This window comes from Salvelinus namaycush, chromosome 23, assembly GCF_016432855.1.
Source record: "Salvelinus namaycush isolate Seneca chromosome 23, SaNama_1.0, whole genome shotgun sequence".
NCBI lineage: Eukaryota > Metazoa > Chordata > Actinopteri > Salmoniformes > Salmonidae > Salvelinus > Salvelinus namaycush.
The window spans coordinates 24,002,804-24,027,342 of NC_052329.1; the positions used below are offsets into that span (position 1 = coordinate 24,002,804).

Consider the following 24,539-nt stretch of genomic DNA (forward strand, 5'->3'; position numbering starts at 1 on the left):
ACATTCAGAGACTTGTCTCGAAGCCACTCCTGCATTGTCTTAGTAGTGTGCTTAGGGTCATTGTTCTGTTGGAAGGTGAACTGTCATCCCCAGTCTGACATCCTGAGTGCTCTGGAGCAGGTTTTCGTCAAGGATCTCTATGTACTTTGCTCCGTTCATCTTTCCCTCGATCCTGAATAGTCTCCCAGTCCCTGCCGCTGAAAAACATCCTCACAACATGATGCTGCCACCACCATGCCTCATCGCTTCCTCCAGAAGCTTGACATTCAGGCCAAAGAATGCAATCTTGGTTTCATCAGACCAGAGAATCTTGTTTCTCATGGTCTGAGAGTCCTTTAGGTGCTTTTTGGCAAACTCCAAGTGGGCTGTCATGTGCCTTTTACTAAGGAGTGCTGCAGAGATGTTTGTCCTTCTGGGAGATCCTTCCAGAAGGACAAACATCTCCACAGAGGAACTATGGGAGCTTTGTCAGAGTGACTATCAGGTTCTTGGACACCTTCCTGATCAAGGCCCTTCTCCCCCGATTGCTCAGTTTAGCCGGGCGGCCAGCTCTAGGAAGAGTCTTGGTGGTTCCAAACTTCTTCCATTTAAGAATGGAGGCCACTGTGTTCTTGGGGACCTTCAATGCTGCAGACATTTTTTTGGTACCCGTCCCCAGATCTGTGCATCAACACAATCCTGTCTCTGAGCTCTACAGACATTCGGCCTCACGGCTTGGTTTTTAGTCTCACAGGCACTGTCAACTGTGGGACCTTATACAAATCATGTCCAATCAATTGCATTTACCAAAGGTGGACTCCAATCAAGTTGTAGAAACATCTCAAGGATGGTCAATGGAAACAGGATGCACCTGAGCTCAATTTCGAGTCTCATAGCAAAGGGTCTGAAAACTTTGAAATAAAGTTTTTTTTTTTTTTTTAAATGTATACATTTGCAAAATTTTGGTAAAAACCTGTTTTCACCTTGTCATTATGGGGTATTGTGTGTAGATTGATGAAGAAAAACATTTATTTAATCCATTTTAGAATTAGGCCGTAAATTTCCAAATGCACTGTATGTATGTATGTATGTATGTATGTATGTATGTATGTATGTATGTATGTATGTATGTATGTATGTATGTATGTATGTATGTATGTATGTATGTATGTATGTAACGGATTTGAAAGGGCCGCGGCTTTTGTGGAGAGATGGGTAACAATGCTTCGTGGGAGACTGTTGTTGTGTGCAGAGGGTCCCTGGTTCGCGCCCGGGTCAGGGCGAGGGGACGGGCTAAAGTTGTAGTGTTAGATATATATATTCACATGACTGGGAATACATATATGCATCTGATATTTTTTTAAGGTTTGAACATGCACCTATCCAAACCTTAAGGGGGTGGATCAGAAAACCAGTCAGTATCTGATGTGCAGCACACGCGGCACATCTCCTTCGCATAGAGTTGATCAGGCTGTTGATTGTGGCCTATGGAATGTTATCACACTCCTCTTCAATGGCTGTGCGAAGTTGCTGGATATTGGCGGGGAATTGAACGCGCTGACGTACACGTCGATCCAGAGCATCCAAAACATGCTCAATGGTTGACATGTCTGTTGAGTATGCAGCCCATGAAAGAACTGGTACATTTTCCACTTCCAGGAATTATTTACAGATCCTTGCAACATGGGGCTGTGCATTATGATACTGAAACATGAGGTGATGGCCTCAGTATCTCGTCACGGTATCTCTGTGCATTCAAATTGCCATCGATAAAATGCAATTGTATTCATTATTCGTAGCTTATGCCTGCTCATAGCATAACTCCACTGCCACCATGGGGCACTCTGTTCACAACATTGACATTAGCAAACCGATCGCCCACACCACGCCATGCACATGGTCTGTGGTTGTGAGGCCGGTTGGACATACTGACAAATTCTCTAAAATGACATTGGAGGTGGCTTATGGTAGAGAAATTAACATTAAATTCTCTGGCAACAACTCTGGTGGACATTCTTGCAGTCAGCATGCCTATTGCACACTCACTCCAAACTTGAGACATCTGTGGCATTGTGCTGTGTGACTGAACTGCACATTTTAGAGTGGCCTTTTATTGTCCCCAGCACGAGGTACACCTGTGTAAAGATCATGCTATTAAATTAGATTCTTGATATGCCACACCTGTCAGTTGAATGGATTGTCTTTGCAAAGGAGAAATGCTCACTAAGAGGAATGTAAACAAATTTGTGCACAAAATTTGAGATAAATAAGCTTTTTGTGCACATGGAAAATTTCTGGGATCTTTTATTTCAGCTCATGAAACGTAGGACCAACTTTATATGTTGAGTTTATATTTTTGTTCAGTGGAGGAATGGAAAAATGGTTTAAGATTCTGAAACTCAAACATTTTAGAAAAAGGCTCAGTGCCGATATCCTCGCAAGGTATTGAACGTTACTGAAAACAGGGGTGTCCATAATTTTGACCCCTACCTTTGAGGAAAAAAGTATTACTTTTTAAACAAAATCTCTTTTTATGAGCAATTGTATTAGTATAAAATATTATAATTTCCCAATTTTTTTAGAATACAATATAGCTCAGTATTTCATTATTTATTTTATACAACAATTCTTTTATACAATCATTTATCAAGGGTGTGAATCATTTCAGACACCACTGTATGTGAATATATGTACAGTTGAAGTCGGAAGTTTACATGCACTTAGGTTGGAGTCATTAAAACTCACTTTTCAACCACTCCACAAATGTCTTGTTATTAAACTAAAGTTTTGGCAAGTCGGTTAAGACATCTACTTTTTGCATGACAAGTAATTTTTCCAACAATTGTTTACAGACAGATTATTTCACTTATAATTCACTGTATCACAATTCCAGTGGGTCAGAAGTTTACATACACTAAGTTGACTGTGCCTTTAAAAAGCTTGGAAAATTCCAGAAATGGATGTCATGGCTTTAGAAGCTTCTGATAGGCTAATTGACATAGTTTGAGTCAATTGGAGGTGTACCTGTGGATGTATTTCAAGGCCTACCTTCAAACTCAGTGCCTCTTTGCTTGACATCATGGGAAAAATCACAAGAAATCAGCCAAGATTTCAGAAAAATAATTGTAGACCTCCACAAGTCTGGTTCATCCTTGGGAGCAATTTCCAAACGCCTGAAGGTACCACGTTCATCTGTACAAACAATAGTACGCAAGTATAAACACCATGGGACCAAGCAGCCGTCATACCGCTCAGGAAGGAGACGCGTTCTGTCTCCTAGAAATGAACGTACAGTACTTTGATTTGCACGTTTCGCACCAATCTCAGAACAACAGCAAAGGACCTTGTGAAGATGCTGGAGGAAACAGGTACAAAAGTATCTATTTCTACAGTAAAACCAGTCCTACATCGACATAACCTGAAAGGTCGCTCAGCAAGGAAGAAGCCACTGCTCCAAAACCGCCATAAAAAAGCCAGACTACGGTTTGCAACTGCACATGGGAACAAAGATCGTACTTTTTGGAGAAATGTCCTCTGGTCTGATGAAACAAAAATAGAACTGTTTGGCCATAATGGACCATCGTTATGTTTGGAGGAAAAAGGGGGAGGTTTGCAAGCTGAAGAACACCATCCCAACCGTGAAGCACGGCGGTGGCAGCATCATGTTGTGGGGGTGCTTTGCTGCAGGGGGTACTAGTGCACTTCAAAATAGATGGCATCATGAGGGATGAAAATTATATGGATATATTGAAGCCACATCTCAAGACATCAGTCAGGAAGTTAAAGCTTGGTCGCAAATGGGTCTTCCAAATGGACAATGACCCCAAGCATACTTCCAAAGTTGTGGCAAAATGGCTTAAGGAAAACAAAGTCAAGGTATTGGAGTGGCCATCACAAAGCCCTGACCTCAATCCTATAGAAAATGTGTGGGCAGAACTGAAAAAGCGTGTGCGAGCAAGGTGGCCTACAAACCTGACTCAGTTACACCAGCTCTGTCAGGAGGAATGGGCCAAAATTCACCCAACCCACTGGGAATGTGATGAAAGAAATAAAAGCTGAAATAAATAATTCTCTACTATTATTCTGACCTTTCACATTCTTAAAATAAAGTGGCGATCCTAAAACAGGGAATTTTTACTAGGATTAAATGTCAGGAATTGTGAAAAACTGAGTTTAAATGTAATTGGCTAAGGTGTATGTAAACTTCTGACTTCAACTGTATGTCTATGGGTTAAATAGTAGTGTTCATTACTCATGCTCAGGCAGCATGTTGACAAGCAGTAAGCTAGTATGTTGTAAGAGGGGATGAACTACTGTAACAGGTATGTCAGTCTACAATACCTTACTACCATATTCTACATGACCATAGAATGATATTGCTCAATGCCATCCCAAATAGTGTACTGCAAACCAAATGCAGGTGAAAAAGGAAGTCTTCCAAACTAAGACTTCTGAAAGCACAAAGGTATTTTTCTGCTGAGCAGAGGCAACCAACCAGTGGATTGATTAGCATGTTCTAGGCATTAGAGCTCTTTTACAAATGCAGGAAGGAAATCTATAAATCTATTACACCTGCCATATTGATGCTCAACACTATGTTGAGGACCACGAGTCAAGGCTATAGCAGTGGGGAGAGGAGAAGAGAGTGAAGACTCCAGAGACGGCGCTGGCAGGAGCAGCAGTGGAGAGAAGGCATTAAACCGCGTTAGGCAACACACACTCCCGGCATTAGCCCACTCCTCTCTGCATAGCAACACACACACTCCATCCTGGCCCGTTCCTCATCCCGTTAGACAACACACACACAGTACCTCCCCACCCTATGACCCCTTTATTATTCTTCTAGTGACTTATCACTTTTTTTCCTCAGTGTCTCTGTAGACACAAAGGTTAAGGACATGCTGCTCTGAAGCATCTGGTGCTGTGGGTCTGTTTCAAAGCAGATTATCGAAGCTGGATAATTTATCCACCGAAATGGCAGGTATGAAGGGAACTATAGGACCAACGATGGTACATCAGTTACAGTTCCTAAAGAGAATGTTTTATAAAACATGACTAGAAGTAACATTCCACCATGTAAATTATAAGTGCATGCATACCTGGGCACTTCAGTACGGTAAAAAGAAGTGCAACCACAATTCCATTATATTTCTCTAATGCTTCCAGTGTTAGAGTACCTTGACTATATTTCTGTAGTGATTATGGTGTGCACTGCAGGTCTGCTCCTTACCTTGCTTAGTCAGGGCCTCCCTCAGGGCAGCAGTGATCAACTCTCTCCTCTCCTCCTTTTCCTCAGCCTTCATCATTCCGTTCAGCATGGACAGCTTCACAATCTGTCCATCCTCCTGGCTCTGCTCTCTCTTCTCTGCAGCAAAACACACACAACTCTGGGTTAGTTTGTTTGCCCCAACACAACCCTGGGTTAGTTTTTGTTTGGCCAAACAAAACTCTGGGTTAGTTTATGTTTGCCCCATAGCAGGGCATTGAAAAGGTGCTTTATTGACATAAACGTAACTACTCTCACACTGACCTTCAATAACAATTGGACAACAATACATTTTCTTTCACCCATGACAGTGATTGTAAAAACAACTCTCTTGGATCATTAAAGGAATAGTTCAAGTTCACCCAAATTACTACACACCCTGTAAGCAGTCAATGGACAAGTTATGACAGGAATCTATGATTTGGTTTTATTACCCTGTCACTGTTTTCAAATTGCTTACATTTTGGATTTTGTGGCACCAATTCCATTCAAGTCAGGGACGGTACCGATACTAGCATTTTTTGCACATTATGTCCAAATCATCTGAAAGTATCAAAAATGTATTGGGAAGCTCAACAAAGTCACTTATCGATGATTTGAACATGATGCGCAGAAAATGCTAATATCGGTACCATGACTTCAATGGGATTTTTGCCACAAATGCTAAAACGTTAGTATTTAGAATCAGTGCCAGACTAAACCAAAACTAACAAACTAAACCAAAGCATGGATTACTGTCAAACCTTCTCCATGTACTGCTTACATGGTAAGGAAACCAATATGTAACTTTGTAATTTGGGTGAACTATACCTTTAAACACTACCACTCTGATCACGACAAGCAAATTTCAATACCACAGACACCAGTGAGACATGTATTCCATTATGTCAATTGTCTCAGGTCAAACCACAGACAGCAGTGGGAACATGTCTTTAAAACCAGTATTTCCAAATAATACACAAGACATATTATTTATAGACCAAATGACGTGTGATGTTACGTCACTGTGTGTGACCATACGGGCATCATCTCTGAATAGGCTAGGATTAGAATGGCCCCAGATCTGTATGTGCATGACAACGAACCATAGACATTGACTATGCGGCACTAAACAGAACTATGCCCAGGATGGGGTGAGATAAGTTTGGCAAATGTGATGATGCCCAATCTGAGGCATCATTAACCGTCTTGGCCTTGATAATTGCTCTATGCCCGACAGGGTTGTCCATTAGGCTATGCACTGATATTACAGCTGTAAATCTCACCACCTGAACAATGCTGACAAAAGGGGGCCTGCTTTAGGACATTACTCTACCAATCACACAGACATGAATCATGCTCCTCAGTGATACACTGCAATGCTGACAGTGGCGATACTGATTCAATTAAATGTACAGTACAGAATAGAAGGTCTTCAGGGCTGTTACCTTGTCTGCTGCTACAGGGAAAAATCAATAGAACAAAAAGTACCACAATGGCAAAACAAAAGGGTAGATTGATTCCAAACAACAATTACTTCAAACACCTGTTGAATTTTTGTGATGCAATGTCTCCAACAGATGGATAACTCTTCAAAGGAGAGGGAACAGAATTTTGGCCCAGCAAATTTAGACATTTGATAATTGCTAGGGTATTTCAAGCAAAGTTGAAAGCAGTTCATCTGAAATAAAATAACTCCCAAATTCAGTCTTTGATTTTTGACTGGACTGTGAAAATCAAGGGTTAAGTGATTTTATCTGAAGTGTCATGACTTCTTGGATGACAAGGGACACTCACAGTCATATACTGTAGATCTCTATATGACTGGATGCCCATGGAGCAGTGACTTTTCCCCAGCCTCGCCTTGCAGCTACTAAGCAATTCCTGACAGACAGGAAGACAGATTCCCACCTTGATCAACCAAGCTGATGTTGACACTCATCTTGTTGATTGACAGATTAGCTACTCGCTACTGTAGCCAAGACCTAATGAGAAAGTCTAGCTTTCAAAGGGAAATCCCTGCAGTTAATCAATTAAGCAGAGCTCATCAATCAAAACTTAACTCTGTTAAATAACCATCAAGCACAACCACACCACCGTTGGGCCCCTGGGACCAGGGGTAGAAGGCCTCTCCAGTACCTGACTCAGTGCTACCGCTCTGGGCTCTTTAAGACAGGTACAGCTCCCTCCCCCTAGCCAATCTGCCAGACTGGTGAAGTAAATTACACTGCATGGGAGAGAGGCATACCATACAGTACACCATGTAAATACACCACGCTTCCAGGAACTCGCTGTTTAACAACACCGACGCAAGATTAATGAAGTCCTGATGGAAAGTTTCCCTGAATGTATGAATAGGTATTACAGAGTCATGTTCTCAGACGCCATGATGATCGACAACTGGCCTTGGAGAGTAGCCATGTTTATCGGTCCAACCAAATTACTTGTATTGGGTACTGCTGCCACTGCCCAGACCTGACTACAGGGAACTATATGTCATCGTCTCAGAGTAGCAGAGTAACAGGGCTCTTCAAGGGCTAGTTTTCGCCAGGCTGATATAGTCTGTCAGCAGTTGTGGACGTGTTCGTGTGTGAAAGTGGAGAAAGTGGATAGTGTGTGTTTGCATTCAAGCGTGCATACATTGGGCTCAGGGCTAATGCTGTTCTCAGACAGGTGACGTCTCACACCAGGGACTGTCTGCCTGCAGCAGGTTCACAGCACAGCTCCAACCACTGGTCCTGATTATTAGCTGAACTTCAAGTTTTTTTTAAACTTTATAAAAGCACAGCTGTACACAATAGCAAGCTGTACACAAATCTGATATGAATTATGATTATACCCAACCAGACTGTATACAAATTATGAATAAAATAAGGACATACAAAGCTGATTTACTCTAACATATTTCATTGTGGTGAGCAAGCAAATTAAAATGATAAAATACAACAAAAAATACTAAACAACCTTAGTACAACACCTAGTGACCTTTCCAAGAGATGTTTGTTTTTTGTATAATGTTTTAGGAATGACAGTCACAAGGACCACAGGGTTTCCAGAAATCCTGGTTGGAAGGCCCAGATTTCCTGCAATTCTTCAACCAGGATTTCTGGAAAACTTATTCTTCAACCAGGATTTCTGGAAAACTTATGAATTTTGGGAAAGTAAATCAACTTTGTTTGGCCTAACAATAACACAAACAAATATGAGAAAAAAATCATTCTAACCAGAAAAATGTCCATATCTTAATAATCGTATTATCAAGCATGACATCGGTTTTAATCACAGTACCATAGTATTATAATTTAAAGAATGCCTATAATCTGGGTTGGCGCCCTCCCTTGGTTTGTGCTGTGGTGGAGATCTTTGTGGGCTATACTCGGCCTTGTCTCAGGATTGTAAGTTGGTGGTTGAAGATATCCCTCTAGTGGTGCGGGGGCTGTGCTTTGGCAAAGTGGGTGGGGTTATATCCTTCCTGTTTGGCCCTGTCCGGGGGTATCATCGGATGGGGCCACAGTGTCTCCTGACCCCTCCTGTCTCAGCCTCCAGTATTTATGCTGCAGTAGTTTGTGTCGGGGGGCTAGGGTCAGTTGGTTATATCTGGAGTACTTCTCCTGTCTTATCCAGTGTCCTGTGTGAATTTAAGTGTGCTCTCTCTAATTCTCTCCTTCTCTCTTTCTTTCTCTCTCTCGGAGGACCTGAGCCCTAGGACCATACGTCAGGACTACCGGGCATGATGACTCCTTGCTGTCCCCAGTCCACCTGGCCTTGCTGCTATTCCAGTTTCAACTGTTCTGCCTGCGGTTATGGAACCCCTACCTGTCCCAGACCTGCTGTTTTCAACTCTTAATGATCGGCTATGAAAAGCCAACTGACATTTATTCATGATTATTATTTGACCATGTTTGTCACTTATGAACATTTTGAACATCTTGGCCATGTTCTGTTATAATCTCCACCCGGCACAGCCAGAAGAGGACTGGCCACCCCTCAGTCTGGTTCCTCTCTAGGTTTCTTCCTAGGTTTTGGCCTTTCTAGGGAGTTTTTCCTAGCCACCGTGCTTCTACACCTGCATTGCTTGCTGTTTGGGGTTTTAGGCTGGGTTTCTGTACAGCACTTCGAGATATTAGCTGATGTACGAAGGGCTATATAAAATAAACTTGATTTGATTTGAATTATAAAATTTTTCAGAACCGGGGCCTGGAAGATTCTGTATACCGTATACACCAATAACAAAACTCAAGCATTTTTCTGCACTTCTTTGCAATTCATGTGACTGGATTTGTTCTTATCAGACAGTGCACTTACTCACGTATTGACTAGAGCCAGTGACCCAAACATCCCATAGTCTCTCTCTAAATGCAGGCCAAGTCCATGTTCTCTCTGTAGTGGGGGCCAACAAAACAGCACAACAGCCTGGTTCAGCACAGCCTCAGTGGTGTTGAGTCTCAAAACAATGCCCTGTGCATCCGAAAGTATCAACAGTCTAGCTCTGGCTGGCATCTGTCTGGGTTCGAGGGGCTGTACAGAGAACGCTGTCTGTCTCTGTCTGCTTATCTCCTCCTAGGCTGTGCAGTACTTTAGCTTACTGCTGGGGTAGCTGACTAAAGTTTGAGGCTCTGAGCCCAGCCAGCAGCTATCTGTCAGCTCTATCTGCTCTCTACAGCTGGGTTTATGCTGCAGAGAGAGGGGTGGCAATACATGTGTTTGTGTGTGTGTGAATGTGAAGCATGTCCGCAGTCAGACAAGCCATGTTCAGCGAGGAACTCCATCCCTGGTAGAGGGGGGCTTTTGTCGTAGGATAGAATTAATAAGTAACCCCTCACGTGTCAGACAGTCCTCCCACATCCTCCTCCACCGTGTAAAGGGATTACTGTACTGTGCCCTGTGTCGTGTAAAAATAGCTCAATGTAAAACAGTTGTTTATACTTTGGCTAAAACCTTGCTTTTATAATAGTTTATTTAGCTATACAAACAAGGTTAAACTGCTCACCTCTGAGAACAAGCAATCTCAACCAGCTAATTATGCTAGCTAGCTAAATCAAGGGCAAGAGAAGGTGTGAGAGACATCCACATGAGTTCAGCCTTCCCAGTGCAATTACTGAACTGGAAACATTTTCTTGCTGTGAGAAAATGTTACAACATGAGGTCACAATCAGAACAATCAGAATGATTGGGAATTATTTCACGCAGAGAAGAATTTTTCCTCTGGCAAATACTATGTAGCAAGTTTAGGATACTGCTCTTCAACACCTCATCCCTTGACTTATTAGACCATGTCTAGGCCTTTCAGTATGGCGTAGGAGATGGTCGCCCTCTTGCTAGCGCCCAGCCAATTTTGCAGTCTTGTTTATTTTAGTGTTTTACTTTATTTACTCAAAGTTTTTTGTATTATATCCTATGACCGACTCCTGGACATCAGATTGGAGGTGACTACTGTTACAGTTCTGTTTGGGTTGTTAATTAGATTTGTTCCAACATTTCTTGATTTGTTATTGTCATTTGGTTTGCATTGTTAGGAGCAAGTAACATTACCATTTCGCTGCAACTGCTATAACATCTGCTAAACTGTGTATGCGACCAATAAACTGGGATTCGACTTTCCAAAAGATACACAACATCAATCTATGAGTGCTGTAATCTGGAGTGTCAGTGTGAGCACTATTTACTGTATCCCTGTAGTTCTGTATGGTCCAAACATGTGCCCACTGCCCTGCATGTCCCTGTGTGATGCTCACAGACAGAGTGTAACTGCTGCTGTCCCACATTACCCTCCCCTCAGACCTGGTCCAGATGCTTGTTGAGGGGAATCAACAATGAAACAGGACACTAAGGACAGTGGTCCTCACACAACACACCCAACACAGCAAACAGCCTAGCAGCAAGGCCAAAGAACCATTTAACACTCACTGTCTGGCATTGTTCCCAGATAGAGCCCAGCAAACAACAAAAATGTTTAATGCACTGCCATCAGTCTTCGAAAAGCTCACTGGACTTAATGTGGCAGTAAAGTTATGAACAGCTATTGCCCAAGCTATTCTCCAAGGTGATTAGTCAAAGAGAATCAATAGGAGGAACAATAGTGAAGCATCATACTGTATTTCCTACTGGCAGAGTCAACAACAGAGTCAAGAGCCAGAGAGGGGTCGATACACAAAACAGCATTTGACACCTACAGTCCATAGTCTGACTTAGTTTCTGATGTCAAATGTGTACAATGACGAAGAGACAAAATCAGCCCTCCTGCATATTGGGACAAAGATATACCAGAGCACTGCCTGTGTCACAATAATATGACATTGAATTACATTTATCTATATACTGTACATTATCAAGAGACAGGCATTTAAGGCATTTATTATAATTACTGTATTTACTGCCAGTAGGGTGTCCAATCAAAAAACACATATTTTGATCAATGTCAATTGTGAAGATACTGCTCTTAGAAAACCAACGGTGCAAACCTCATGTTGCTATCATAATCTGTTGAAAAGTTATTGGAGTTTTTACCCCTTGTAGGATGGCCAAAATTAGGGTAACTAAATTGATGGACAGAGAAAAAAAGTGGTCAAAAATCTGGTAAATAGAATTGCATCAGCTAGGCTGGATGCTGTGAGACTTAAGGCTAAATTGAAAGAATCACTGTTTAACTCGTAATCTTTCATAAAACAATATAGAGGTAAGATATATATGGATTTTGAGACATGACGTAGTATTTTCACACGTTTTTCAAATATTTATCACATAAACAAGAATATTTCTGTGAAATGTCAACGGAGCACTGAGCGTACCACAAGCTTTTTATTTTCAAATCCTTTAACGTTTAATTCTGCTCATTTCATTTTGCTTTTTGCGACCCTTGGAAACAACTTTGCAGATGACCACCACAACCTGTAAAATCCTCAAAAGTTCCTGCGAGAAAGAGGCACCACTCAATAGAGCTCGGTGCTTATTATCGGATGTATTAGGTTAAGAAATCCGACTTTTTAGATAAAATGTTAAAGATATGAGAAATACTCATATTTGTCTTGGTTAATGTATCTTATAGCATAAGGAAGTGACATTTCCTCACTAAAGCGTGTTTTCACCCACTCTACAGAGTGGGTGGACACCCTACTGTCAGTGAATTCATTATAAGCTGAGCACAGCGATTGATGACCAGCCATCTCAATAGTGTTTTGAGAGGGAGTATGATGTATGGAGGTACAGTAATTACTAGGCTACCTGAAAACCCGTCTTTGAGTTCCCTTAGTGGTAGAGCCATAATGCCATTTAAGCCAATCAGAAACAAGTATTCAACAATGCCATGGTAAAATCCTCGTGTAATGTCAATGGGGAGCTAACATGGATGCCATAGAATGTTGTAGTGTCATGTAAATGCATCATAATGCTCCTTCTTCACATTGTTTTATAGTATTTTTTTAATATTCCACATGTAATGTTAATACTGATGGAGCGCTAACATGTCTGAGAATGTTTAAGTAAATAAATCATTCGAGATTAAAGGGCGATAACATGGCAGCCGTTCTAAATCCTGGCTGAACTCACTCTCTTCCTCCCTCTAAGACAGGATTGTGTTAAGGCACAGATCTGGGGAACGGTACAAAAAAAAAATGTCTGCACCATTGAAGGTCCAAGAACAAAGTGGCCATCATTCTTAAAAGGAAGAAGTTTGGAACCACCAAGAATCTTAGAGCTGGCCGCCCGGCCAAACTGAGCAATCGTGGAAGAAGGGCCTTGGTCAGGGAGGTGACCAAGAACCTGATTGTCACTGACAGAGCTCCCATAGTTCCTCTGTGGAGATGGTAGAACCTCCCAGAAGGACAACCATCTCTGCAGCACTCCACCAATCAGGCCTTTTTGGTAGTGGCCAGTCTTTTACTCCTTAGTAAAAGACAACAGCCTGCTTGGAGTTTGCCAAAAGGCACCTAAAGGTTCTCTGGTCTGATGAAACCAAGATTTAACTCTTTGGCCTGAATGCCAAGCTTCACGTCTGGAGGAAACCTGGCACCATCCCTACAGGTAAAGCATGGTGGTAGCAGCATCATGCTGTGGGGATGTTTTTCAGCGGGAAGGACTGGGAGACTAGTCAGGATTAAGGGAAAGATGAATGGAGCAAAGTACAGAGATCCTTGATGAAGTCCTGAGTGCTCTGGAGCAGGTTCTCAGACTGGGGCGAAGGTTCACCTTCAAACAGGGAAACAACCCGAAGCACACAGCCAAGACAACGCAGGAGTGGCTTTGGGACAAGTCTCTGAATGTCCTTGAATGGCCCAGCCAGAACTCGGACTTGAACCCGATCGAACATCTCTGGAGAGACCAGAAAATGGCTGTGCAGCAACGCTCCCCATCCAACCTGACAGAGCTCGAGAGGATCTGCAGAGAAGAATGGGAGGAACTCCCCAAATACAGGTGTGCCAGGCTTGTAGCATCATAAACAAGAATAATCGAGGCTGTAATCACTGCCAAAGATGCTTCAACAAAATACAGAGTAAAGGGTCTGAATACTTATGTAAATGTGATAGTTTCTTATTTTTAATACATGTGCAAACATTTCTAAAAACCTGTTTTTGCTTTGTCATTATGTGGTATTGTGTGTGGATTGATGAGGGGGGAAAAAACAGTTTAATCAATTTTAGAATATATATTCTATGGCTCTGCGTAGAACCAGCTAATGCCAAACAACTCAGCTTGGAAATGTAACGCGTGTCATCCTGACCCAAAACACCCTGCTCACTCACTGCCAGACAATGTACCTGAAAGTGTTTGTCTTTTTTCCTCCACCCAGCTCACAAAATGGGTGATTAAAAATATCTCTCCTGAAGTAAATGCTCATATAGGCCTTAATTACTTGTAAAAATATATATTCTCATTGACTGTGGATGACCATTGACAACCATGGAAAGATTATATATAATATATATATATATATATATATTTATACAGTACCAGTTAAAAGTTTGGACACATTGACTCATTCAAGGGTTTTTCTTTATTTGTATTATTTTCTACATTGTGGAATAATAGTGAAGACATCAAAACTATGAAATAACACATTTGGAATCATGTAGTAACCAAAAAAAAGTGTTAATCAAATCAAAATATATTTTAGATTCTTCAAAGTAGTGGCATTCTCTCAACCAGCTTCACCTGGAATGCTTTTCCAACATTCTTGAAGGAGTTTCCACATATGCTGAACACTTGTTGGCTGCTTTTCCTTCACTCTGCAGTTCAACTCATCCCAAACCATCTCAATTGGGTTGAGGTCGGGTAATTGTGGAGGCCAGGTCATCTGATGCAGCACTCCATCACTCTCCTTCTTGGACAAATAGTCCTTACACAGCCTGGAGGTGTGTTGGGTCATTGTCCTGTTGATGAACAAATGATAGTCCCACTAAGTGCAAACCAGATGGGATGGCGTATCGCTGCAGAATGCTGTGGTAGCCATGCTGGTTAAGTGTGCCTTGAATTCTAAATAAGTCCCCAGCAAAGCACCCCCACACCATCACACCTCCTCCTCTATGCTGGTAACTCTAATGAACTTATCCTCTGCAGCAGAGGTAACTCTGGGTCTTCCTTTCCTGTGGCGGTCCTCGTGAGAGCCAGTTTCATCATAGTGCTTGATGGTTTTTGTGACTGCACTTGAAGAAACTTTCAAAGTTCTTGAAATTTTCCCAGATTGACTGACTTTCATGTCTTAAAGCAATGATGGACTGGTACTGTATTTTTTTTAAAGATTCTTCAGAACTATTTTAATCTCTCCCATACCCTCTACATTCCTCCTCAAATATCTCCCTAGATACAATGAATAGATTGATGCAGGCTCTCAATCTGTCTGAACTCATTGCACTATTTTTTCTCCTCCATCACTGACACCTAGAGACGTCATACATTAACCGAACACATTGTGAACATAGAGAATATGTCAATTCTTAAAGTTCAACCTAAAGTAACAGAAAGAAAGGATAAAATATGTACATACTCAAGTCATTGCCTTTACTACCCTTCAGCCATACCGAGATGCTGAAAACACACAAAACAACTATTTCACACCCCGTCTTAAGCAAACACACTCTTTCCCCTGTGGGCAAACACGAAGACTGACAGTTGGGACAGAGGTGCTCCTTCCTGGTTATAAGAGGGAAGGATGGAGTCAGAGTGGGGTCAGAGCAGGAAGGTGACACTGAAGGAAAGTGACATCACGGAGACTAGAACAGAGCAGAAAACTCTGCTTGAGTGACAGCTGTCCCAAATAGAGCTGACAATTACATTCATTTCCTCTCCTTTGCTGTCCAACAACATCAGTCTGGATCAGGGGAGATATCAATCCCATGGTGCCTAAACAAGAATGATGCACTAAACACTGCTGTGCTGACTTAAGTTTTTTTCTGTAGTAAAGATACTAACTTTTCAACACACACATCATTAGCTGCAAAGTCCTGTTAAACATGTTCATTCTGTATGCACTGCACAACGTGCAAAACACACCAGTATCAGTTCCAGATGGCCGAAATGCCTCAAAGCCTTTATAATTTACAGCATGCAGATTTCACCTCATAATCACACAATTCAATAACACCTTTAAAACATTTTGCACTACATTGTACATTATCTTGTATACATAAATAATTATCTGTAGTCAACTTTGAAGAATCCAACCTTACTAAGTATTATTTCCCTCCTAGTTAGGCAAATGTTTTGTATCATGATATGATTCATATGTTTAATATTGGGCCTGCTTGATATGTTTTTATCACTGAACACCACAATTATTTGCTAGTTGTGGGAGTTGAAAATGTTCCCATTCTGGTTCAGATGTAAAGGACATTTGTATTTATATTTATTATGGATCCCCATTAGTTCCTGCCAAGCCAGCAGCTACTCTTCCTGGGGTCCAGCAACATTGAGGCACTTACATCACACATAAAACAAAAGATCATATAACATTATTACACATCTACAAAACAAAATGTATAATACCACCATATTACAATGGACGCGTGTGCATATGCATGTCTGTACCTGTGTGTGTGTGTGTGTCTTCACAGTCCCACTGTTCCATAAGGTGTATTTTAATCTGTTTTTTAAAATCTGATTCTACTGCTTGCATCAGTTACCTGATGTGCAATAGAGTTCCATGTAGCCATAGCTCTATGTAGTACTGTGCACCTCCCATAATCTGTTCTGGACTTGGGGATTGTGAAGAGACCTCTGGTGGCATGTCTTGTGGGGTATGCATGGGTGTCTGAGCTGTATGCTAATAGTTTAAACAGACAGCTCGGTGCATTCAGCTTGTCAACACTTCTTACAAAAACAAGTAGTGATGAAGTCAATCACTCCTTCACTTTGAGCCATGAGAGATTTAAATGCATATTATTAATGTTAGCTCTCCTTGTACATTTAAGGGCCAGCCGTGTTGCTCTGTTCTGAGCCAATTGTCCCTCTTTGTAGCACCTGACCACAAGACTGAACAGCAGTCAAGGTGCAAAAAATCTAGGGCCTACCTTGTTGATAGTGTTGTTAAGGCAGAGCAGCACTTTATTATGGACAGACTTCTCCCCACATTAGCTACTGTTGTATCAACATGCCAATCAAATGGAAAGGTAGACAGAGGATGGATATTTGCAGCTCTTACTGCTTCTCTCCATCCCTTCATTCTCCAGTAGTAAGTGTGACTAAAATGAGATGAGGAGTACTGTAAATGTCTCCTCTCCTCATCTTGAGTCACTCATCCCCCGAAGTCTGGGGAGTGGGCGTCCAGAGCATGTTCACAGCTCACTCTTACGCAAGTCCCTACTTTTCCTGCCCAGGCTGGTGTCTACCAAACCATCTGCCGCTCGCTCTGCTTTTCCTTCAATGAAACCACGTTTACTCCACAGTCACATGTTCAGCTTATGTGTTAGCTGCTAAAGCAAGGCAAGGAAGCTTCACACCACTCACCCTGGTGTCCCCATGGAGCCTGAGTTCACAGAAGCCAAATAGAACATGTGCTTGTCGGCAAATCAGAGGGTAGGTGGCCTTTGACTGTGTTGTACTACAATACTATGTCAAAAACAGCCAGGAGAAGTTGTAAAGCAGTTGTAAAAAAAATCATCATAATGGCTTATGGAGCAATAGTACGAAGTTATAAAATGCTATGGTGACCCTTCAGCCTCACAGATACAGTACCATGAAATACTATATGTCGAAACTGAAACCATGTCTATGTTCCAATCAAGTATACATACTAGCAAACCTTGTATAATGCATGCCCATTACAATGCTTAATTTCTAGGTAGTATGCTAGTGTAAAACCCAGAGTGTGGTTTGTATCTGACTGACCTTGGTTTTCTTGATGCCGTTCAAGATGTTTCCTAGATCCTCCACATCGATGACTGAGCCTGGGCTATTCTCCTCTGACCCAGCTGTCTCCTCATCACTACCGGACTCTACCAGCTCCTCCTGCAGATAGAAGGAGAGGGAAAAAGAGGAGTAGGGGAGACAGCAGGTGAGGGGGAGAGGTGTAGATAGGGAAAGGTGATGGCAGAACGAGAGAGAGATGGACAGAATATGACAGGTACAGTTGAAGTCGGAAGTTTACATACACTTAGGTTGGAGTCATGAAAACTCGTTATTCAACCACTCTACAAATGTCTTGTTAACAAACTATAGTTTTTCCAAGTCGGTTAGGACATCTACTTTGTGCACGACACAAGTAATTTTTCCAACAAATTGTTTACAGACAGATTATTTCACTTATAATTCATTGTATCACAATTACAGTGGGTCAGAACTTAACATACAAAAAGTTGACTGTGCCTTTAAACAGCTTGGAAAATTCCAGAAATTGATGTCACGGCCTTAGAAACTTCTGGTAGGCTAATTGACATCATTTGAGTCAATTGAAGGTGTACCTGTGGATGTATTTCAAGGCCTACCTTCAAACTCAGTGCCTCTTTGCTTGACATCATGGGAAAATCTAAAGAAATCAGCCAAGATCTCAGAAAAAAAAAATTGTAGACCTTCACAAGTCTGGTTCAACCTTGGGAGCAATTTCCAAACGCCTGAAGGTACCACGTTCATCTGTACAAACAATAGTACGCAAGTATAAACACCATGGGACCACGCAGCCGTCATACCGCTCAGGAAGGAGACGCGTTCTGTCTCCTAGAGATTAATGTACTTCGGTGTGAAAAGTGCAAATCAATCCCAGAACAGCAAAGGACCTTGTGAAGATGCTGGAAGAAACGGGTACAAAAGTATCTATTTCCACAGTAAAACGAGTCCTATATCGACATAACCTGAAAGGCCGCTCAGCAAGGAAGAAGCCATTGCTCCAAAACCGCCATAAAAAAGCCAGACTACGGTTTGCAACTGCACATGGGGACAAAGATCGTACTTTTTGGAGAAATGTCCTCTGGTCTGATGAAACAAAAATAGAACTGTTTGGCCATAATGGACCATTGTTATGTTTGGAGGAAAAAGGGGGCGGCTTGCAAGCCGAAGAACACCATCCCAACCGTGAAACACGGGGGTGGCAGCATCATGTTGTGGGGGTGCTTTGCTGCAGGGGGGTCTGGTGCACTTCACAAAATAGATGGCATCATGAGGGAGGGAAATTATGTGGAAAAATTGAAGCAACATCTCAAGACATCAGTCAGGAAGTTAAAGCTTGGTCGCAAATGGGTCTTCCAAATGGACAATGACCCCAAGCATACTTCCAAAGTTGTGGCAAAATGGCTTAAGGAAAACAAAGTCAAGGTATTGGAGTGGCCATCACAAAGCCCTGACCTCAATCCTATAGAAAATCTGTGGGCAGAACTAAAAAAGTGTGTGCGAGCAAGGAGGCCTACAAACCTGACTCAGTTACACCAGCTCTGTCAGGAGGAATGGGCCAAAATTCACCCAACTTATTGTGGGAAGCTTGTGGAAGGCTACCTGAAATGTTTGACCCAAGTTAAACAATTTAAAGGCAATGCTACCAAATACTAATTGAGTGTATGTAAACTTCTGACCCACTGGGAATGTGATGAAAGAAAAAAAAGCTGAAATAAATCATTCTCTCTACTACTATTCTGACATTTCACATTCTTAAAATAAAGTGGTGGTCCTAACTGACCTAAAACAGGGAATTTTTACTAGGATTAAATGTCAGGAATTGTGAAACTGAGTTTAAATGTATTTGGCTAGGGTGTATGTAAACTTCCGACTTCAACTGTAGGTGAGAACAGAGAGAGTAAGTGGAAGAAAAATAGGGAGAGATCACTCACACTTAGTACACGAGAGACCTGCTTCTCTCACTTCAAGCATCTCCTAAAGGGTCCAAACCTCCTGATTTATTAAGGCATAAATCCACAACTAATCTTAAATACATCCATGATTAAACACATCCAGGATCCCATATGGGATACATTTTATTACAAGTCATTACCTTTTGTTGAAGCTGCTTGATTACATAAAGAAAAACATATGCATATTTATGGAGTTTAGGAACTCCTCGGGGTACGTGGCTGATTAAAATGATGTTGCCCACCACAAGTTTGTCGGCATTGGCAGGATTAAATGAAAGCTAAATGGATGCATTGTAGATAAATCATACTGATTAGCCTTCACACTGTAGTTTCTTCACTCTCCTCTACTCGCTGAACATCACCCCTGCTGCGTACAGCACTGAAGACAGCAGGAAGAGAAAGTAGCACCGCTAACTCACGTTACCATGACAATAGGAGAAAGAGGGTATGTGCATGCATGCGTGTTTAGTAATAGCAGTAGTGTCAAGGAATCCATACCAGATAAGTGTAATAGGAAATACCTTATTGTGGACAGCATAAACCTGCATGGAGTTAAGTGAACTATGAATCAGCTCTATGAGATAGCATTAGTAACGGGAGGTATGCATGTTAAGAGTAGTTACGTTTAGTCTTACCTTAGAGCTGAGCTGTTCTGGAAATGCCTGATAGTCCTCAGTCTTCTTCTGTGGTTTCTTCCTGTTCCTGGTCTTACAGGAGCTGCACATCTTACAGTTTCCACTACAGTTCTTCTGCCCTGCAACCAGGGCCTGCAGGCAGCTCAGGAACTTGGTCAGCCTGCAGGCTGCCATTGTGGCTCTTCACTACGTTGCAGTTGCCATCTCCTCTGGACAGAACCCGGATGCCACTCAGCATCCACAGCCACTTGTTCACGTTCTTACTCACCTAAGGGAGAGGGCAGAAGGGGTTGAATGTGTTTTCAGTGAGTCTAGCAAAAGTGGATGATTAGCTATGGTACAGGAGAGAACAGTAATAGTGGTAATGATAATAGATTGAATGAGCTTAGTATTCTAGTGTGTACAAAAGAGGAATGTATAATATGCAAAAAATATCCATGAAAGTATCAGATAAGCAAAGAAACTGATTGCAAGTGTAAGTAGCAGCACCACACATAGTGGAAACATATCAATAGGAGACAGACAGTATTTTGTCAGATCTCTTACCGTATTGTAATGGCTGCCATACACAGAGTTGCCCAGGCCAAACACTGCATATCTCAGTCCTTTCAGGTAGGCTTTCCCATATCTGAAGTCAGTGGATGCCTCCTCCAGACACCTCCAGAACCATTCAGCATTTTCTGTGGGCTGTCTGTCAGTGTACATAGCCAATAGGAACATACAGATCAACTTGGAGCACTGGAGAGAGTGACGTCATCAAAAATGTGGAAAGTGGCACAAGATAAACAAATGCAGAATATGTAACATATACATATAGAATAAGGATAAAGGATCTCTCCGGCACTTTATACAGGAATGGCCCCATTTCTGGATGCAAAAACAGGATGCAGCTATGAACAACTTACTGCATTACATGCAACCAGAGTGAAAGTAGGAATCAATAACAACAGCTACATAGGGAGCACAATGATGATGTATGAGGATGACAATTTGAGGGCAGACCAAATCTCCAAAGCAGAGCAACATTGTAAATGATTTAAGCCCTACAGGGCAGCCAGTGTAAGGTGCCCCTTGCCCCATGGTTTCCTACAGCAGAGAGCTGCCTGCAACACTATGCTGCTCGAGGAAGAGAGGATCATGATTGAACACTGGGCACAAAGAGTCAATGCACAGAGCATCTGAAACTAGATCTCTGGGCCGGAGGCCGGGCCGAGCACCCGTGGTAATTTCTCTTTGGAGATAAAAATCCCTCTCCCGAACTGTAAAGTATCTCTGTTGAATAAATGGCAATTTCCTCTCAGTCTGCTGTGCCAGGCAACAAATCTCCTATTAATTTCTCAGCTGGTGAAGTATTGCCCAACAAAATGTAATACTGATGAAAATAATCAATCTTTCCTGGTTGAACGGGATTCATTTAAAATATTTATACCTGTGCCAGCCATTGGTTTGAAGAATAAAAATAAATAATAAAAAGAGGCAAACTTGGGATTGACAGATGGAAACCAGATGGAAGCCACATGACAGCCCGCTTGGAGTTTGCCAAAAGGCACCTAAAAGACTCTCAGACCATGAGAAACAAGATTCTCTGGTCTGATGAAACCAAGATTTAACTATTTGTCCTGAATGTCAAGCATCACGTCTGGAGGAAACCTGGCACCATCCCTACGGTCAAGCATGGTGGTGGCAGCATCATGCTGTGGGGATGTTTTTCAGCGGCAGAGACTGGGAGACTAGTCAGGATTAAGGGAAAGATGAACGGAGCAAAGTACAGAGAGATCCTTGATGAAGTCCTGAGTGCTCTGGAGCAGGTTCTCAGACTGGGGCGAAGGTTCACCTTCAAACAGGGAAACAACCCTAAGCACACAGCCAAGACAACGCATGAGTGGCTTTGGGACAAGACTCTGAATGTCCTTGAGTGGCCCAGCCAGAGCCCAGACTTGAACCCGATTGAACATCGCTAGAGAGACCTGAAAATAGCTGTGCAGCGACGCTCCCCATCTAACCTGACAGAGCTTGAGAGGATCTGCAGAGAATGGGAGAAACTCCCCAAATACAGGTGTACCAAGCTTGTAGTGTCATACACAAGAAGACTCAAGGCTGTAATCGCTGCCAAAGGTGCTTCAACAAAGTTTTGAATAAAGGGTCAGAATACTTATGCAAATGTGATGTGTTTTTTTATTTGCAAACATTTCTAAAAACGTGTTTTTGCTTTGTCATTATGGGGTATTGTGTGTAAATTGATGGGGGAAAAACTATTACATTTATTTTAAAATAAGGCTGTAACTTAACAAAATGTGGAAAAAGTAAAGGGGTTTAAATACTTTCCAAATGCACTGTATATGAAAATTAGGCCTAAAGGTTTCCAAAAACCGTATCGCAAGGGAAGACTAACATTTGTAACCGTTAAAAAAGAGAGTTGGGACTGTAGTAAACATTGGCCGTGCTGTGATCCATACGTTTCGAATAAGAAACCTATGGCTGGGTATGGCCCCTTGGGTTCTCGGGAGTTAATAAAAACCATGCATCCCTAAAACTATTATTTTCTCTTAAACCAGCATTTTTTTACCTACCCCTGTATTACAAAAAAAGTCCATGGTTGCAGAATCACCCTCTGACCTTTGCAGTTCCAGTCTGTGATCCAAAGAATATCAGTGCTTTAGATACATGAACCACTTTCTTAACACTGTAACCATCCTACTTCACAGCTTTGTAAAGCCAGGGGGTCACTGGATTGGTAAGAGTATTCTAATGGGGTACAGAGAAAAATAACATGTGTGAGGCACAGATTCAGTTCCAGTGATAGTCATTCATTTGCAGAGGTTGGTACTACAAAGTTCTATCTTCCATCTGCAAAAAGATGATTCTGAGATAATTGGTTTTACAGTTCCGAATCCTCATTGGTTTGAATGATGTCAGCAATTTTTTTAAATTGTATTCTTTTGAACTTAACATGATTTGGGGTATTTAGAGAACTATATACAGTTGAAGTCGGAAGTTTGCATACACCCTAGCCAAATACATTTAAACTCAGTTTTTCACAAATCCTGACATTTATTCCAATAAAAAAATCCCCGTCTTAGGTCAGTTAGGATCACCACTTTATTTTAAGAATGTGAAATGTCAGAATAGTAGTAGAGAGAATTATTTATTTCAAACCGTAGTCTGGCATTTTTTAATGGTGGTTTTGGAGCAGTGGCTTCTTCATGGCTGAGCGGCCTTTCAGGTTATGTCTATATAGGACTCGTTTTACTGTGGAAATAGATACTTTTGTACCTGTTTCCTCTAGCATCTTCACAAGGTCCTTTGCTGTTGTTCTGAGATTGATTTGCACTTTTCGCACCAAAGTACATTCATCTCTAGGAGACAGAATGCGTCTCCTTCCTGAGCGGTATGACGGCTGTGTGGTCCCATGGTGTTTATACTTGCGTACTATTGTTTGTACAGACGAACGTGGTACCTTCAGGCGTTTGGAAATTGCTCCCAAGGATGAACCAGACTTGTGGAGGTCTTTTTTTTCCTGAGGTCTTGGCTGATTTCTTGTGATTTTCCAATGATGTCAAGCAAACAGGCACTGAGTTTGAAGGTAGGCCTTGAAATACATCCACAGGTACACCTCCAATTGACTCAAATGATATCAATTAGCCTATCAGAAGCTTCTAAAGCCATGACGTAATTTTCTGGAATTTTCCAAGCTGTTTGAAGGCACAGTCACACTTAGTGTATGTAAACTTCTGACCCACTTGAATTGTGATACAGTGAATTATAAGTGAAATAATCTGTCTGTAAACAATTGTTGGAAAAATTACTTGTGTCATGCACAAAGTAGATGTCCTAATCGACTTGAAAAAACTATAGCTTGTTAAAACCTCTAACGAGTCACAAACCCGGATCCGAGATCCCCCCCATCAAAAAAGCTGACTAGCATAGCCTAGCCTAAAGCCACAGGGATATCATATAATAAAATGTTCATGAAATCACAAGTCCAAGACACCAAATGAAAGATACACATCTTGTGAATCCAGCCATCATTTCTGATTTTTAAAATGTTTTACAGGGAAGACACAATATGTATTTCTATTAGCTAACCACCATAGCAAAAGACACAACTTTTTTTAGTTCTTAAAAATCGGGCACTCTGTTCCAGGGTCAGTTTATTAATTTGCATGTAATCGATGAGTCGACATGCACTGCATACGAAGAACATTAGTTCTTAATGCAACCGCTGTGTTAGATTTTTAAAATTAACGTTACTACGACATACAGCGTGCGTTAAAGTGAGACCGCACCGAAATTAATGGCGGAATAGTAGTTTTACATTTTTCAACAGAACAACGAATTAACATCATAAATAGTTCTTTCTTTTTGATGAGCTTCCATCAGAATCTTGTGCAAGTTGTCCTTTGTCCAGAATCA

The 24,539-nt window shown here is 41.7% G+C and overlaps 1 protein-coding gene across 1 annotated transcript in view; it reads right to left on the minus strand.

Moving 5' to 3' along the window:
- tyw1 (tRNA-yW synthesizing protein 1 homolog (S. cerevisiae)) overlaps positions 1 to 24,539 on the minus strand; it is a 102,835-nt gene that overhangs the window by 77,127 nt on the left and 1,169 nt on the right. The window contains 6 exon segments of the mRNA XM_038961773.1: positions 5,210 to 5,342; positions 17,543 to 17,662; positions 20,127 to 20,280; positions 20,282 to 20,394; positions 20,673 to 20,870; positions 22,743 to 22,820. Coding sequence (XP_038817701.1) covers positions 5,210 to 5,342; positions 17,543 to 17,662; positions 20,127 to 20,280; positions 20,282 to 20,394; positions 20,673 to 20,870; positions 22,743 to 22,820 — 796 coding nt within the window.